Genomic DNA, 16181 nt, shown 5'->3' with positions numbered 1-16181 from the left:
GGTGGGATATTTTGTGGGATCTAAGACCCCTAGAGGATGAGTTGTAGCCTGGCCTTTCAAGCAACTATCTCACCAAGGCGGTTCCCGTGTGGTGGTTGCGGAGCGTGGTCGTCGTCGGTGCTGATGTGGGTTGTGATGGGATGGAAATAAACTTGCGGGCTTCGATCTGAAATTTAGATCTTTCCAAGCCCGAAAATGTGGGGAAGTTATACGCCAGGGCGTGTGTACAGACAGCTGATATTCCCATTTACACATTCATGTACGCCAATTATCTCAAGCTACAGAGTCTGCCTTAAGTTGAAGAATAAATGCAACCCGATGGACTTTCAATTAATACTACTGGAGGCATTATGAATTTGTTACGACACTAAAATAGGTCACATACATTCGAAGACGAAGCGCTTCTTGAAGGTTTGTGAAGCGCCACTACATACTTTAGATAGGTACAAAAGATGAGGGAAATTACGAAACGGTAACAAACGCAACAGCCAATGTAGCCAAATGCAAGGGACCATGAAGTTTTCGCGAACAGCAAAGTTAGGTGCTCACTTGCATGCAATATATCATATTGAAACACCTACATGGATTCAGGCACTGAACCCACAACTGCAAAACGGAGGCGCAACAGCGGGGTCCAACCAACTGCCCGCGCTAGCGAATACGCCTGCTTATCGGATGGTAACTATGACGAAAGAGTGCATGGGGCCTGGGGCACTTCACCTACCTGTATAGCTCGTAGCTGTTCACGAGACCACACGCTTCTCTCTGTGATATTCAGCTACTCCTCATAGCTCAACTTCTGTAGCGCAATACATGGACTTATTCTAAATTCAAACCCGCCAGTATTGGCGGCACATTCGGTTCTTCTCTTGTATTAGTCACGGTTGCTTTGATTTTCAGCCATGCCATCCAAGAGTGATAACTCGGCTGGTGAATCCACCTTTCGCGCAGGCACGCGAAGTCACGGAAGGACCGGGGAGTTGAAGCAAGTATCGCCCATCGGCTTGTCAAGAAGGACAGCCTTGTGGTTATTCAGCGCCACCTTGTTCTTCATCCTGGTGTTAGCTCGGATATCTTGCCCGAGTGTCTTCCCATCTCGTTTCTCATCATGGTTTCCAGATGGGGAGCAGGATGGCTCACGGCTTGACCAAGGAGACAAGTACCTGATTGGTGTGGGAAGGGCAGATATCACAGGGCCAGTTGTCGAGATAAACCTCATGGGGTATGCGGACCCGAAGCAGGTCGGCACTGGGTTGCGTCAACGACTTTACTCGCGTGCATTTATCGTGGGCGACGTCAACAAACCGGAGGACAGATTCGTCTATCTCGTGCTGGACACGCAATCCGGAGATACCGCCGTGAGGTACGGTGTTATATCTGGTCTAAAGGCGCTTGGCCCATCCTACTCTGCGTATGGCCACCACAATATCGCTGTCACAGGGACACACTCACATTCTGGGCCCGGAGGCTGGCTGAATTACCTCCTACCTCAAATCACAAGCAAAGGCTTTGATAAACAGGGATATCAAGCTATTGTGGACGGTGCAGTCCTGTCAATCAAAAGGGCTCACGAAAGTCTTCAGCCCGGTTATCTCAGCGTCGGCTCAACGCGAGTGCAAGATGCCAATATCAACCGCAGCTTGTTTGCATACCTAGCAAATCCTGAAGAGGAGCGGACAAAATATAATGTCAGTGCTGAAGATGACGGGTCAGTTGAGAAAGACTTGACTCTACTTAAATTCCAGCGAGCATCTGACGGCAAGAACATTGGTGTGCTCACGTGGTTTCCCACTCATGGCACTTCGATGCTAGGCAACAACACGTTGGTCAGTGGCGATAACAAGGGCGTGGCTGCTTATTTGTTTGAGGAGAGCGTGCGCACAAGAGGGTCTGCCGCAGATGGTTTTGTTGCAGGATTCTCCCAGGCCAATGTCGGCGATACTAGCCCCAACGTCTTGGGGGCATGGTGCGAAGACGGCTCAGGACAGATGTGTAGCTTCGAAAACAGCACGTGTAGCAATGGCAAGGCTGAGCATTGTCATGCACGAGGACCGTTCTTTAGAACGAACGACAGCGGTGCAGCATCTTGCTTCGAGATTGGCAGACGCCAGTTTGTGGCTGCCAAGGAGCTGTATGATGAGCTCAACGCAAACTCAAAGCCGGTTAGAGGCTCGTGGGTCAAGTCCTTTCACACATTCCACAACATGTCCGATTTCACCTTTCAGCTACCGAACGGATCTGTGGCGCGGACCTGCCCGGCCGCCTTGGGATATTCGTTTGCGGCCGGAACCTCAGATGGTCCTGGTGTGTTCGATTTCACTCAACATGATGGCGACCCCTCAAATACTTCTCCAGTGTGGCAAGTCGTGTCTCGCTTTCTCAAAACGCCTTCCGATGACCAACGAGAATGCCATGGTGTCAAACCGATCTTATTAGATGTAGGCGAGGTGTTCAGACCATACCATTGGACGCCTAACGTTGTGGATGTACAAGTGTTCCGTGTCGGTCAGGTAGTCATCATTGTTAGTCCGGGTGAAGCTAGCACCATGGCTGGCAGGAGGTGGAAAGATGCTGTGGGAAGCGAATCACTCGCACTCTTTGGAGAAGAGGTGCCTGCATTGACGCCAGTAGTGGTCCTGGGTGGCCCAGCAAATAGCTATACTCATTATATCACGACTGAGGAGGAGTACAGGTTAGTTTCTCCTTTGACAATCCCATCTATCACTTCACTAAGACTCTTCTAAGCATTCAACGATATGAGGGAGCTTCAACACTCTACGGACCTCATACCTTATCAGCATACATCAATGTTACGCTTTCTTTTCTTCCATATTTGTCTGCATCGGCCTCTGCACAACCGCCACATGACATTGAGTCGTTCCCACCGGACAACAGCAACCGCTCGCTCTCGTTTATCACCGGTGTAGTTCGTGATGCTCCACCTGTTTTCAAAAATTTCGGAGATGTCAAGGACGGCGTCAAGGCTATATACAATCGAGGCGCTATTGTTCAGGCAACTTTTGTTGGAGCGAATCCCCGCAATAATCTACGACTGGAGAGAACCTACGCTGCCGTTGAGAAGCTCATCATCGGCCCGAAAGGCAAGGTGTGGACTGTGATCAGAGATGACAGAGACTGGAGTCTGATTTTCAGATGGCGACGAACAAGTGAAGTGCTAGCTACTAGCGAAGTTGAGATTACATGGGAGACTGATATAAACGACGACAAAGGTGTCTATAGGCTGAGATACTTTGGGGATGCCAAAAGTCTCGGAGGGACTGTCACGCCGTTTGAGGGTACCACCAGTTCATTCATGCTTATCTGATTCTTTCCTATTCTTGAGGATATCATGGCTCTCAGTGGAATTGAATGGTTTGGAGTTCTGGTTGCTATCATCTCTCGAATCAATGAACTCACATATTCAACGGATAACGAAACAATGTCAGAAGCTGCCTTCAATTTTACCCATCGATTCTTCCAATGAAGTAACAAACCATTGCACGTCTGTTTCATTATACCAAGGTGATTCTTGTCATCGCCTTGTCCTTTGGGAAGAGTATACTCTTATCAAATATCTGAGTAATATTCGTCACACCGATTCCCAGTCTTCTGTATACGCTTTCCGTACCAATGATATGTTCCACGACTAGAAAGTAGAATTAGGCCTCTCTTAGCTTCCCACCGGTCTTTTGAGTGTCGATAACGGGCCCTCCGCGCTCGTCAAGACAACCTGCATAACACTCGAAGAAGACCTGATGGCGATCATAATGCAGTATTCGACGAGACAGATAACGCTCCTGCATGATCCATCCTCGCTTATCCCACTCAGAGCTTTCGAGCTCCTCTTCCAGGGTTGGCAGCTGTCTCGCAAAGTGGACTTCGTGGACATGAACATCGGCCTCATAGTCCCTTGGAGCGGATAGACCACTGTTTGCACCAGTACTGGCTGTCGCCGCGATGATGCAGACTGCATGCTGATACACATGGCTCATTGCCTTTGCCTCTCTCTCCCAGTCAACTGGATCATCTTGTACAATGCACAGGGCATCAACCCAGATATATCGTACGCCAAGCCTCCTAGTCACATGAATTGCGTCCTTGATGGTGTTGGGTAAGGCTGCAAACGGAAGAGCTTGTTGAAACGCAATGATGTTGGCGGACAGGGTTCGCACAACGTTGTTCCGTCCCCAATAGTAACTCAATGCGAGGTACGGAGCTCGGGTGCCCCCTGATTATCTGGTGAAAAATAATAATCAGTACGCTAAATTAGCGACAGGGAGTCCGCTGTCAACTCATTCACTGTCGATAGTCTCAAGGCTCCAGAAGAACTTAGCCCTGGGCTAGTACTATGCTATCTTGTAGCTTGACAACATCAAGGTTGCAGTGAACCTCAATCAGTTTGATACGTAGTTGATAGAAAATATCGTACAAAGCTTCGTAGTCCATAAACAACCTGAGCTTTCTTTGATCCACAATACTTTTATGGCCGAGGATTCATCACGGCCTTTACGGGCAAGCTTTATGAGTGAAAAAAAACTTCGAATTCTCCTCGATCTCTGAGGCTGGATATAGCCCCCACGACAGTCGAGCGTGTCAACTCTAGAGCCTCGTCTTACTTTCTCAACCCCGCCTGCCTGAACGTTTCGATTGCATGAATCCTTCTTCAGCTGGAGAAGTTTTTTATACATATTATTTTGGATCTCATCTTATGTCTATGCGAGAAAATTAAGATACGACTGCCGTGGAGTTCAGTATACTGCCAAGTAATTCGTCGTTGAAGGCCTAAACATGCAGCAAGCACACACCACGTTCTAAAAACAGATGATACCAGCACCACAAGTGCTGACCAGGGCAGTAATTAAGGACGATCGTTGCCCCTGACCCCACAGTCAGGGGTGGCTGAGCAGCTATCATCCACCACTAACAGGCCCTCTCGCTCGGAGCTTAACACTAAATCGACTCTTCACTTACACAACTCCGCCGTGACAGAGCACTTCTACCGGGCGGGGGTCACTGTACTAGGCAAAGATGCTATCATCGGGCCGTTGCAAGCATAGGACCTGCTGTTAGCTTCCGCCGCTTCTGACTACCGGGCAGGGTCTGTATCGAAACCAGTATTGCATGATTACTCAGGTCAATAGAGCGGAAGCGCATCATTGGCTGGCCTTGCGAGGTCACCTTGCCAAGCGCACACTGCAGAAGACACCGGAGTTCCAAGTCGAAGCTGACATACCCTGCTGGTCGCAATTTCGTAAAAAACCCCAAAGTCATCATCATATCACTGCGATACATAAACATGAGATCGGCCGCTTCGGGAGGGGCGGCGAGCGTGTTGTTCCTTCGCACGACTTTGTGTTCCGAAGGGTTGGTCTTTGGATTTTCTTTGTCTGATAGACGGTAACACTAGTGACAATGAGAGTTCAAGGGTTTCTGGCGGCCGTGTTGGCCGCGAGTGCGTCTGCGCTCCCCTACGCAGACCAGTCTGAGAGATCGGATGAAGCTCTCGAAAGTCATTTGAGAGAACGGCAAGATGTATGTTCTGGTCCGAGTCCGGGAAGTCCGAGTACATGGTGGCGTGCAGCAATCGGACACAACGGTACAACGCCGTACAGTTCCGATGATACATTTCAATACTACCGAACCGCCGTCCAGTATGGCGCAGACCCGACGGGAAAGAACGACTCTTCGGACGCCTTCAACTTTGCTATTGAAGGTAAGTGTTTACCTGATATACCAGATCTTTGCCCTGATAACCGTCTAACACGGGATTTGTAGCTTGGAGCCGAACTGGCAACACAGTCACGACCCGGCCAGCGTACATTTACGTTGAACCGGGCACGTACCGGATCAGCTCATCGATCCAAATGCTCGTCAGTACATTCCTGGTCGGAGATGCCCTGAAGCCTCCCACACTGGTGGCAGACGCGTCGCTCGGCGAAAATCCCGTCATCAATGGTTACGACTCGCATCAAGGGGATGGCTCAGCGACCAAGAACTTCTATATGACAGTCCGCAATATCAACATCGACACTACGGCTATTGATGTCAACACCGAGGCGCACGCCATGGACTGGAGTGTGTCGCAAGGTTGCGACTTGCGCAACGTGCACATCAAGATGCCCAACAGCTCTAAACATATCGGTGTCTCGATGAACAGTGGTGGCAGTGGCATCATAATCTCGGACTCTGTGAGCCAAGCTTACCCCCTGAATATAGTTTTGAACAACTGTTAACAGTCCTTTCGCAGACTTTTGAGGGCGGTGCTAAGGGCATTGAATTAAGCAACCAACAATACATTTTCAAGAATCTGTCCTTCAACGCGTGCAACGTTGGCATTTACATCAAGAGCGTTTTTGTTGCAACATTCCAGGGGATCACTTTCCAGAATTGCAATTACGGCATTGATATGGGCCGTGACGGAGCTGCTGGTGCCATCTCGCTGGTCGACTCATCGATCTCTACTTGCAATGCCGGCGTCAACGCCTACGTGAGCGGCAATGGAAACGGTGGCCTGACGATTGACAACTTCCAGGTTGCTGATGATGGCACGAAAGCAGTACTGTCCTCTGATGGCTCTACCCTACTCGCCGGATCTGTCCCCGTTGGACAGACCTGGGTAATGGGCAATGAAAGCCCACAGAATTATCAGTCTGGCAAGACTTATCCCATCAACCGACCCGCCGCTGTACAGTCGGGAGAGAAGTATGCAACCGTTCAGATGCCTCAGTTCGAGAAGTATGAACTTGATCAATTCGTCAGCATTAAAGGAGATCCTGAGTTCAATGTCTACGGAGACAATGACCACGATGACGGCCCAGCCATCAATGCTCTACTCAAGAAATATGCGGGATGCAAAATCCTCTTCTTCCCACAGGGAATCTACAAAACTAGCGAGACGATCTATGTGCCAGCTGGATCTCACATCGTAGGCGAGGCACATAGTGTCATCTCAGGCAGTGGTGACCTTTTTTCGAACGCAGATGATCCGCAACCTGTGGTCAAGGTCGGCGAGAAGGGGGAGACAGGCGTGGCGCAGTTCACGGACATTCTCTTCTCCGTCAAAGACATCCTGCCAGGCGCTATCGTTGTACAAGTTAACATGGCTGGCGCTCAACCAGGCGATGTCGGCTTCTGGAACTGTGTCATCCGCGTAGGAGGCTCCATCGACTCTTCCACCAGCACAGACTGTGGTGATGCTGATCCAAGCGGCTGCAAGGCAGCGTTTGCTCTTCTTCACGTCACCGACTCTGCCTCCGCTTACTTCGAAGATGTTTGGGGTTGGGTTGCCGATCACGGGCTCGACCCCAACACTGCGGCGCAGAACATTGCTGTCGGACGAGGTGCATTGATAGAGTCTACCAAACCAACTTGGTTCGTTGGAACCAGCTTCGAGCACTGCGTTATCTACCAATATTCGCTCAACAAGGCATCTAACGTCTACATCGGCCTGCAGCAAACGGAGAACCCCTATTGGCAAGGTGAAGGTACACCACAGCGCGCACCTGCCCCGTGGACCGCAGATGCAGCCTTTGGGGATCCGGACTTTAGTAATTGTGCGCAGCAAGGCGCATCCGATAATGACCGCTGCTACCGTGCATGGGCACATCACATGGCAGACAGCAACAACATTGTGATCCACGGCTCGGCGCTGTGGGTATTCTTCAACAAGATGAACGACAACAAATGGCAAGACGCCAACTGTGACAACACGGGCGGCGTCTGCCAGCTGAACATGGCTTTGGTCGAGGGTGCCAACTCGACGTTTTGGTACACGCTGAGCAGTAAGAGCACAACGAACTTGGTGTACGACACGACGGGCGGCACAGTGGCGCTCACGGCGCAGGAAAACAACCCCGGGAGCTGGGGCGCCGTGGTCTCGGCGTACCTGCGCGACTCGGGAGTGCCGGAGGCCCAATAGGACGGCGCGCCGGCGGTCTGGCAATCGGTGAGATGGGGACGAGGAGCAGCGCTGTTGTGGTGCTCGCTGGCCGCCGGCATTGTTATTCCTTTTGTGATCTGATCTGATCTAGTGTGGCACCGGGTATTGGTACATGTCGGTACTCAAGGTATATGGATGGTTTCCTAGAACGTACGCATAGGGAGGCATTTCAGGGCAAGGCATTCACGGGCATGACGATCTGATGGGCTAATAATGATGGCTGGGATGGCGAGGGCTGGCTTGCATTCCTTTTTATGTGTAAAGATGCGAGTGTTCAGCATACTAAGGCGTATTGAAAGAAGGCAAAGAGTTGAAGCCGAACTCCAACATATTCAAACCAGATCGTCTTTGAACAGCAAAGAGACACTTCACTTTTGAGGATTGAGTCAACTAAGCCGTATTAGAAGATAGTTCCTCAACAGATTCGGGATATTTAATTTGAAGTGCCATTAAGCTGTTGACACGCGACGCCGAAGGATACCATATGGCGGAGGATTGTGCCAGTGAACGGAGTTACCAAAGCAGTAAAGATTGCGCGATGCGGAGTAGGCAACGGGAGCTTTAAAGCCTATTGTGGGGTATTAGTTTAGTATGTACAGTACACAGTAAAAGCAGGTGAAAGCTGATTGATTAGGTGCGTGCGCCCGTGCACATGGCTGCCGAGGCATCTTCACATGATGATGCATGCGGTCATAGGCCCGGCCGAAGCACCAGCGAGCGAGCGGGCGGCTGCTACCGTACTTAACTTTGTCTCCGTCCCCGTTCATCCTCTCCGCTTCATCGCAATAAGTACACCGTGACATATAACAATCGCCTCCAGTTCTCCCGCGCTCTAAATTTGTTGTCTTCTATCTCTATATTCTTATCGGCTTCTCCCAGCTTTCTAGACTAGTCTCGACGTTCCAATCATGTCTCTCCAGAACGGTAAGCTCGGCCAATACACCAGTTCCGTTCAAGCTTTGCTGACATCGATCCTTCGGCACATGCAGACAAGTTCCCGTCTTCCGCGGCCTTCGATGCCATCAATGACGCTCTGAACGCCAGCGAGGCGGACAAGAAGGACGCCATCAAGCAGGGCAACGCCGTCTTCGCATTCACCCTCAAGAACTCCGCCGGCGAGACCGAGAGCTGGCACATCGACCTCAAGGAGAAGGGCCAGGTCAGCAAGGGACTGCCCGAGAAGGCCAATGGTGCGCCTTCCTCCATACTACAATTGCGTGGTCTTTACGAGTGGCTGGACTAACATTGCTGGCGCATTACAGTCACCCTCTCACTATCAGACTCCGACTTTGGCAACCTCGTCGTCGGCAAGGCCAATGCCCAGCGGTTATTCATGTCTGGCAAGCTTAAGATCAAGGGCGACGTCATGAAGGCGACCAAGCTGGACCCCATCCTCAAGAAAGCGCAGACCAAGGCCAAGCTGTAAATGTCGAGTCCTTATTTCCGGTGCTGTCGTGCATTTGGCGTGGGTTGGTTCTCTGGACACACACTTGACGGCGCAAGCCAAGACCAACAAGATCATACTGTATCATTATTCCGCATATACCTGATCTAGGTACCTACCGGCCTACTTCATCCAATTCACATGTCGCATTCTTGCGATAACTGATACCTCGAAGCTTGTTGAAATGGCAGCATGCTGCAGCGATGACGCTCAAGTGCAGTGACACATCTGATTCCGTTCTATTTCTGGTTGTAGACTTGTGAAGAGTGCCCAAGACATGGCTTGGACGGATCTGGGCGACCCATCTCGTTGTGCCGCTTCCGGGTGCTTGGAATGCGCTGCGCAGGAACAGCGATTCGGGGCGCTGTGAGCTAACTTTAGCTGAGTGCTGCGAGCTCTACCATGTCACCAGCCACAGACACTCCACTATGAATCATTGCGCGCCGTTCTGATTGCCAATACCAATATTTGTCGATACTGGAATTGGAAGCCTTTTCTTAAGTGCCTGTTAACTGGTAGTGACTGCTCTTCTCCGCAGCGTGTTGTGGTGATGCCATAAGCGGCGCCACCTTCGGGACGATAGCTTGTACGCTAAAACTTGACAAGTGTAAGACGTGATCGCAAAATTGGAGCCCTGTAAAACCCGCCATACTTCCCGTACCAAAGTTATCAATGAATATCTGAAAGACGTATTGAACCTCTTGAGCCCGCCTAAGAGTTGCTGAAAGTGACTGATGAAACTTAATTAAGCAGTTCTCTAATCCTAAGAAATGGTGAGACTTTCAAAGGCCCTCTTGCTTGGGAAACTGCTGTAGGGGGATGCAAGCTCACATCTCACAGGTGCACGCAGACGCATCCAATTTCGCGGACAATGTCTCCAAGCCGGATGCTTACACGCAAGTGCTAGAGCAGGCCGAGGCTCTTTTCGACGGTCAGAGGAATTGGGTATGTTTCCTATCAAATAGTCGAATTATTAAAGCACGAGCTTGTCTGACAACCCCTTGATTGTGTAGGTCGCGTGAGTCTCTCGGTAGTTTTCTCCTAACTCTTCTACCCCTGACTGAAGCCCCCAGTAATCTATCCAATGCCGCATCTCTACTATGGCACGCATTCAAGTCGATGCCGACCCCCAGTAAACAGGTAAACTGGGCGGGTATGTTGCTTCGCAATCATGAGCTCACGTCATCATCCCGCATTGCTCACACTGATTAGGTTTCTACACGCTTGATCTGCTCTCATCACCCTCATCACCCTCTCTCATCCTAGGTCCCTTCCAAGGGAAGGTAGCCTGTCAGACGATCGCGTTCGGGCGTGGAGTGTGCGGTGCCGCAGCTGCGGCAGCAGAAACCCAGCTTGTCCCGGACGTCGAGCAGTTTCCCGGACATATCGCCTGTGACGGAGACAGCAAGAGCGAGATTGTTGTTCCCATTGTGGTGGAAGGTGATGCGAGAGCTGGCTCGGTGGTTGCTATCATTGACGTTGACTGCGCCGAGGTGAATGGCTTCGATGAGGTGGACAAGCAGTTCCTGGAGAAGCTGGCTGCGCTTTTGGCGCGGAGCTGTGACTGGCCCAGTCGGGTCTGAGGCAGGACACTGTCATGAATCAGAAAAGAATGAAGTGTACTTCAACATTGTAGATTCATGAGAAGGACGAGCCAAGCGAGGTATAGGAGGCTTTAGCAACGCGATTCTCGATGACATTTGAGTTTAAGCAATGCATTGTGTGGCGAGACTATTCACATTACAGGCTCCGTCCATAATTAGCCACACCGACAGTATTTGGTGGTGACCAACCTGGGAGTTCGGGCATGATCTCGTCCATCTTCATGAGCCAATGTTGCGGATCCTTCGTCTCCAGCATGGACTCACTGTTCGAGTGGTCGAATTCATCCTCTGCATCAGTCTCCCAGATCACACCTATTTCCTCTGCCTCCTTCCTCTCGTCGATTGTCAAAATACGTGAATTTCGCCTTTCAAGTGTAGCAGTCATTATGTCTCGATATGTTCCCTCCAGAAAATCGCGAAGTGTACCTTGGTTTTCTTTATATGCCATCTCAATATTTTCCATCAGAGAGTCGAAAATAGAACCTAATTCGGCATCTTCTTCTTCTTCCTCGTAACCAATACGGCGACGGTGGAACGGATTTTGTTGGCAGCAAGTGTGCTTCATCTGCATTTCTCGAAAGGTGACTGCTCGAATGCAGTGCGGTAGTATCCAAGATTCACTTATCAAGTCGACCCCGCAAGACGTGAGTATGTCGAAAAGCTCGAGTAGAACGGGAATTGGTTCATAGTTCCCTATGATAGCCATCAGGAGATATGTTAAAGGATAGCAGCCGTTCGTGGTGCATTTGCATCCACATCCGTCACTGAGTTGCGTCGGGGCCCCTGAGCCTAGTAAAGGTTGAACTACGTGTCCATACAATGGCCAGGAACCGGCAAGTTGATACAACGCTACATGGCAGGCAGAAAGTCTTGAGTCCGATCGATTTTCAAGGTATGGTACATCGAGTCTGGCTCCGTGTTCCAGAAGCCAGTTGACGTAGGGAATGTTGACGGAAGCCTGGGCGCGTGCAATGGGTAACCTGCCATAATAGTCATATCCATTGATATCCCTGAATCCAAGCTTATATGCGTAGCTTGCCGTAGCTGTATCATAGATCCAGGCGTAGATAGAGCCCCAATTTCGGAACTGTCTCTCAAGCGTAGGACGTAGAGTAATGCCGCTCTCCTTAAGCAATCCGATAATCTCTGGAATTCGTACATCTTGCAATTGATCTCCAGCGACGCCAATTGGGATTGACAGCAGCCGGGTCGCCACCCCCTGAAGTTCTAAACATCGACTCTTGAGGTGCTCCAATATCAGCTGCTTTGTTCTCAGAGAACCAACAAGACAAGATGAGGGGGAGCTGCGTTTTGCGATACGAGCGCCGAACTGCAGAAGCAGTTCTGTCGACCTAGAACATTCGCAGTTGTGGCATAACATATCATGACTACCTTCACAGCAGCCAACCTCGCTCAAGGCTAATGCAATGTTTAGCGGAGTACAACCTCTAGCATCTCGTTGGTCAATGTCCATATCATCGGTCGCCCATTCTAAGATCAGTTGAAGCCCGTATGGCCATGTTGCCGCCACATGGATAGGGGTCATTTTCGCCATATTGGAGCAATATTCTAATTCCCAAACATGCTTTTTCATGGTATGCAACGTGTCTCGATCCTTACGGAGTATAGCGTTATGTATAGGTCCGAACCCAAGAGCTATTCTTCACGTCAACTTTTGATCTCGGAAAGGCCTAGGAAATCTCGGAGTAAGCTAACCTTCTCTCGAGCTTTCGTTGAGTAATTTGAAGAGAAGGTTGGACCAGTCTTGAGTGGTAAAATATCTGAGGCCGACAGTGCCATGATGCAAGACTTCGTCGGACCCATGAATACGAAGCATATTGCACATCTTGGTCCATGCCATTGTTCCTGGAATGCTCTCTGTCCTTTCAAGTATAATCTGGAATGGACTCCTAAAAGCAGTAAGCCTAACAAAAACTCTTCGGCCTTTTGTGTGATCTGTGACTCACCGTCCCAATATGCCGGCATCCACAGGAGCGCGGAAATGAACAACGAGGGTCTCTATAAATGGTTGCATCAACTCAAATATATCTTGTGTCTTCCTCACCTAGAAGGACTATAGTTAACATTGTAATTGATATAACGAAATTTGATACCACGAACCCGCATATGGTGAAACTCGCATAGAAGGTTAACAACCGCTTGCACTATCGACTCTCCATCATGTGCGTAATCTGTGACGTGTGACTTCCGACAGAGGTACACGTTATATAGTCTTGACATATATGAGAGTAGTACTTCTGGCTGATAGTGTGTATTCAAGCTGTAGCGGAACAAGTCAAGATACTGACCAAATACTTGGGTAAGTAAAAAGGCAGGAGACGCATTCCGGTCGACCAGATGGTGGTATCGAAGTGACGGAGTAATACTTCCAGTGCCAGCTTCTTTTTTTACAGATAACGTAAATTGCAACGCAGTTGATATGAGGTTGGGGAATCCAGTGTATATCAATCCATAGGTTCGCTTATCCATTGCGGTTATCATATCGAAAAGGGGGCAATCAGGGAGGTGAGACTTTTCTGTGCTTCTCTCTTCGTGGAGAATGAAATAACCCCATCTCCTGGAACGGCGATAGCTACATCTAGTCAGGACCCCCGAACAGGTACATAATGATGCTTGCAGTTGCGGTTGTGCCATATCAGTAGTAGGTTTTCTCGAGCCTGCGACCACAAAAGTTTTGCGATTATGGAATCCTACAGGAACTCGAGTGCTCTCCGAGTCCACAGTGATCGGATGCTTCGCGAACGAGCCCTGTAGCTAAATTAGTCAAAATTAAGCTGTCACAGAGTCATTCATCGTATAGACCCTTACATCGCTTGGCCGAAGGAGTTCCTGAATTTTTTCAAGCTGTGCAAGTATTCTATGGTTATCATGTCGAAGAATACTTTGCACAGCATCATGTCGCTTAGCATTATGATGGAATGATACAGAAAGTTTTTCAGCTAGGTCATGATTGGACTTGTCAGCTTCCAAAATTTGGTCATCAACAACGCTTCTCATGTCATTGAAGTTTTGATCTATGAGTGGCAGAAAACCATCGATCTGTCGTGAGTGGTACTGGAGAGCGGATTCACTGTCAGCCATACGAGCATCAACTCTGTTCTCTAATTCGTCGATCTTTGTGGTGAGAGATTGGGAGGTGGCTAATATGGATGACGTAGTGTCCTGAATACTTGAAGACAGATGGCTAAGACCTTCGATGAGCGAGCGACTATTACTGCTTGGGAAAGGGGAGATACATGTTGAGAATAAGCAGAGCGCTTTGTAAAACACTGATTGCAGCCTCGAGCCTTTTCTCCAAATTCTGTACCTTGGTGAGATGGAATGGATATGCCATCATCTTTCGCTTAACCTTCATTTTCTTGATGACATATCCTATAGCTGGGCTGGTAGGGTACGTGACAGAAAATTGAGATGCATCCTCATCACCAAGTTCCGAGATCTGTTTCGCCAAGTTCCTGAGCTGGTTCTCCGAGTCAAAGAGGCACTCGCGGACAACAGCGGTCGCCTCTCTATGTTTGGCTGCGTGAGTGTGGGTAGCAGTTTCGATAGCCCTGATCAGTCTACCAAGGCTCTGTATATGACGGTGTGCAGAGCGAAGTTCTCCTCTGCGATCTTGAAGCGCCCCGATGTATTTTGCCACTCCGTTCACAATCTGCATCCCGAGCGAGACCAGCCCAAAGGCTGCGCTGGAGATGGACAACGGGTCCATTTCCTCAGCAAGCTTTGGATTTGGGTGACAAAGTATTTGATGACAAAGTTTGACTCCTCAAGGAACTATGAGCGATTCAATATTTGATACAATGGGTTGATTGGGTCTGCAGGTCGGAAGCCGAACATCAGTCACCTTGAGGCCCCGGACGTCGGCTCTCATGATTCGTCGACTGCGCAATATGTGGCGTGTTAGGCGTTTTTTTCGACCTCTAGTGATTCTTGCCACGCTCGCTTTCACGATTCCTCTAGCTCTTCTATTAGACATAGGGAAAATGGCAAAGCATGATGCACCGTTAGCCGTATGTTTAGATATCGGGCAGACTGGCATCCAAATCAACACATCAGAGTGCCTGACCATTATCAAATTTCCACGTCTCGGGAGAGATTGAAGGAAGTTAGGACATTTCGACTCGAGTGATTCGCCTTCATGCTGCTTTGTCATAGAAGATGGTACAATAACGAGATAGACAGGCCATCCATTCAACGAGGAACGCTTATGCGCTCATAAAGATGAGAGGGCTGAGACCTTCAACATAAAGTCATCCGGAAAAGTGAGGAGGCTTCGTCAGTTGATCGCGATGCATGGTGATTTCCTGAACAGAACAAGACACAAGAAATTTTGTTGCGAATTGATACTACGCGTACGCAGTGGCTCAATTATCTTCGGAATGATGTTGTACCGATGAATGAGTAGACCACGCGGGGGGATGACAATGTCGCTGAGAATCAGAATGGAAGCCACGCGTCCAGCCCTATTTCTTGGCGACGAACATATTATAAGACAATGGAATGCATCCTCAGTACGCAATGTTGTGTCCTAGCAAAGCGAAGAAATCTAATTCACAAAATCTCCCTGTAAAAGCGCCAACCTGTATTCGTGGACATGGCTGCCGCTGGTGGCTTGTGCACCGATTGCTTTAGGGGAACACTCCGGGGTGATGTTGAGCCTGCCGGTACTGTGGAGACAATCCACGGCTTCCCTACCTACGTCGCCCGACCGGAGAACGGCAGACAGCCGGATGGGTTAGTTGTCATAATCTCGGACGCTTTCGGCTGGGAGCTTCGCAACACGCGTGGTTTGGCCGATGCTTATGCTCGTCGTGGTCCTTTTCTCGTTTACTTACCTGACTTCGAGGACGGTCAGTTTGCTTGCGCGTTTTCTGACATATCATGATGAATTAATTGACTGAGACGCCACCAACAGGACATGCACCAGATGTTTCATTCCTCTCGCTGGTAGACAAGCTTCACGCACCGAATAAGTCCTGGGCTACTTCCATATTCAAGGTCCCATTTTGGTGGGCTCGGTGGCTTCTTATGACTGCATACATGTACTGGTACATTCGCCCAGGCCGCTGCAGGCCTCGAGTATGGACATTTTTCAAAGCTCTGCAGGACTCACTGCCCCCGGAGCCTTTCACTAGCCCTCCGAAGATCGGTGTCGCTGGCTTCTGCTGGGGCG

General features: G+C 49.7%; 3 protein-coding genes across 3 annotated transcripts; 2 read left to right on the top strand and 1 right to left on the bottom strand.

Annotated features, from left to right (window-relative positions):
- Positions 1–5530: 5530 nt before the first annotated feature.
- UCRPA7_317 (putative exo-beta- - protein) lies at positions 5531–7918 on the top strand (the record flags this gene model as incomplete). The annotated part of the gene is made up of 4 exons (XM_007912921.1): positions 5531–5596; positions 5653–5713; positions 5776–6188; positions 6248–7918. 4 exons carry the CDS (start codon positions 5531–5533, stop codon positions 7916–7918), a joined length of 2211 nt encoding a protein of 736 aa, XP_007911112.1.
- Positions 7919–8847: 929 nt separating this feature from the next.
- On the top strand, positions 8848–9365 carry UCRPA7_316 (putative fatty acid-binding protein; the record flags this gene model as incomplete). The annotated part of the gene is made up of 3 exons (XM_007912903.1): positions 8848–8863; positions 8929–9129; positions 9202–9365. 3 exons carry the CDS (start codon positions 8848–8850, stop codon positions 9363–9365), a joined length of 381 nt encoding a protein of 126 aa, XP_007911094.1.
- Positions 9366–10645: 1280 nt separating this feature from the next.
- UCRPA7_315 (hypothetical protein) lies at positions 10646–11372 on the bottom strand (the record flags this gene model as incomplete). The annotated part of the gene is made up of 2 exons (XM_007912906.1): positions 10646–10962; positions 11177–11372. The coding sequence occupies 2 exons, from the start codon at positions 11370–11372 to the stop codon at positions 10646–10648; spliced, it is 513 nt and encodes a 170-aa protein (XP_007911097.1).
- Between the last annotated feature and the right edge of the window lie 4809 nt (positions 11373–16181).

Source organism: Phaeoacremonium minimum (genome assembly GCF_000392275.1).
Source record: "Phaeoacremonium minimum UCRPA7 unplaced genomic scaffold PA7_03_scaffold_26, whole genome shotgun sequence".
Classification (NCBI taxonomy): Eukaryota; Fungi; Ascomycota; class Sordariomycetes; order Togniniales; family Togniniaceae; genus Phaeoacremonium; species Phaeoacremonium minimum.
The sequence above is the reverse complement of the archived record's forward strand: the minus strand, read 5'-3'. Positions and strand labels throughout refer to the sequence as shown.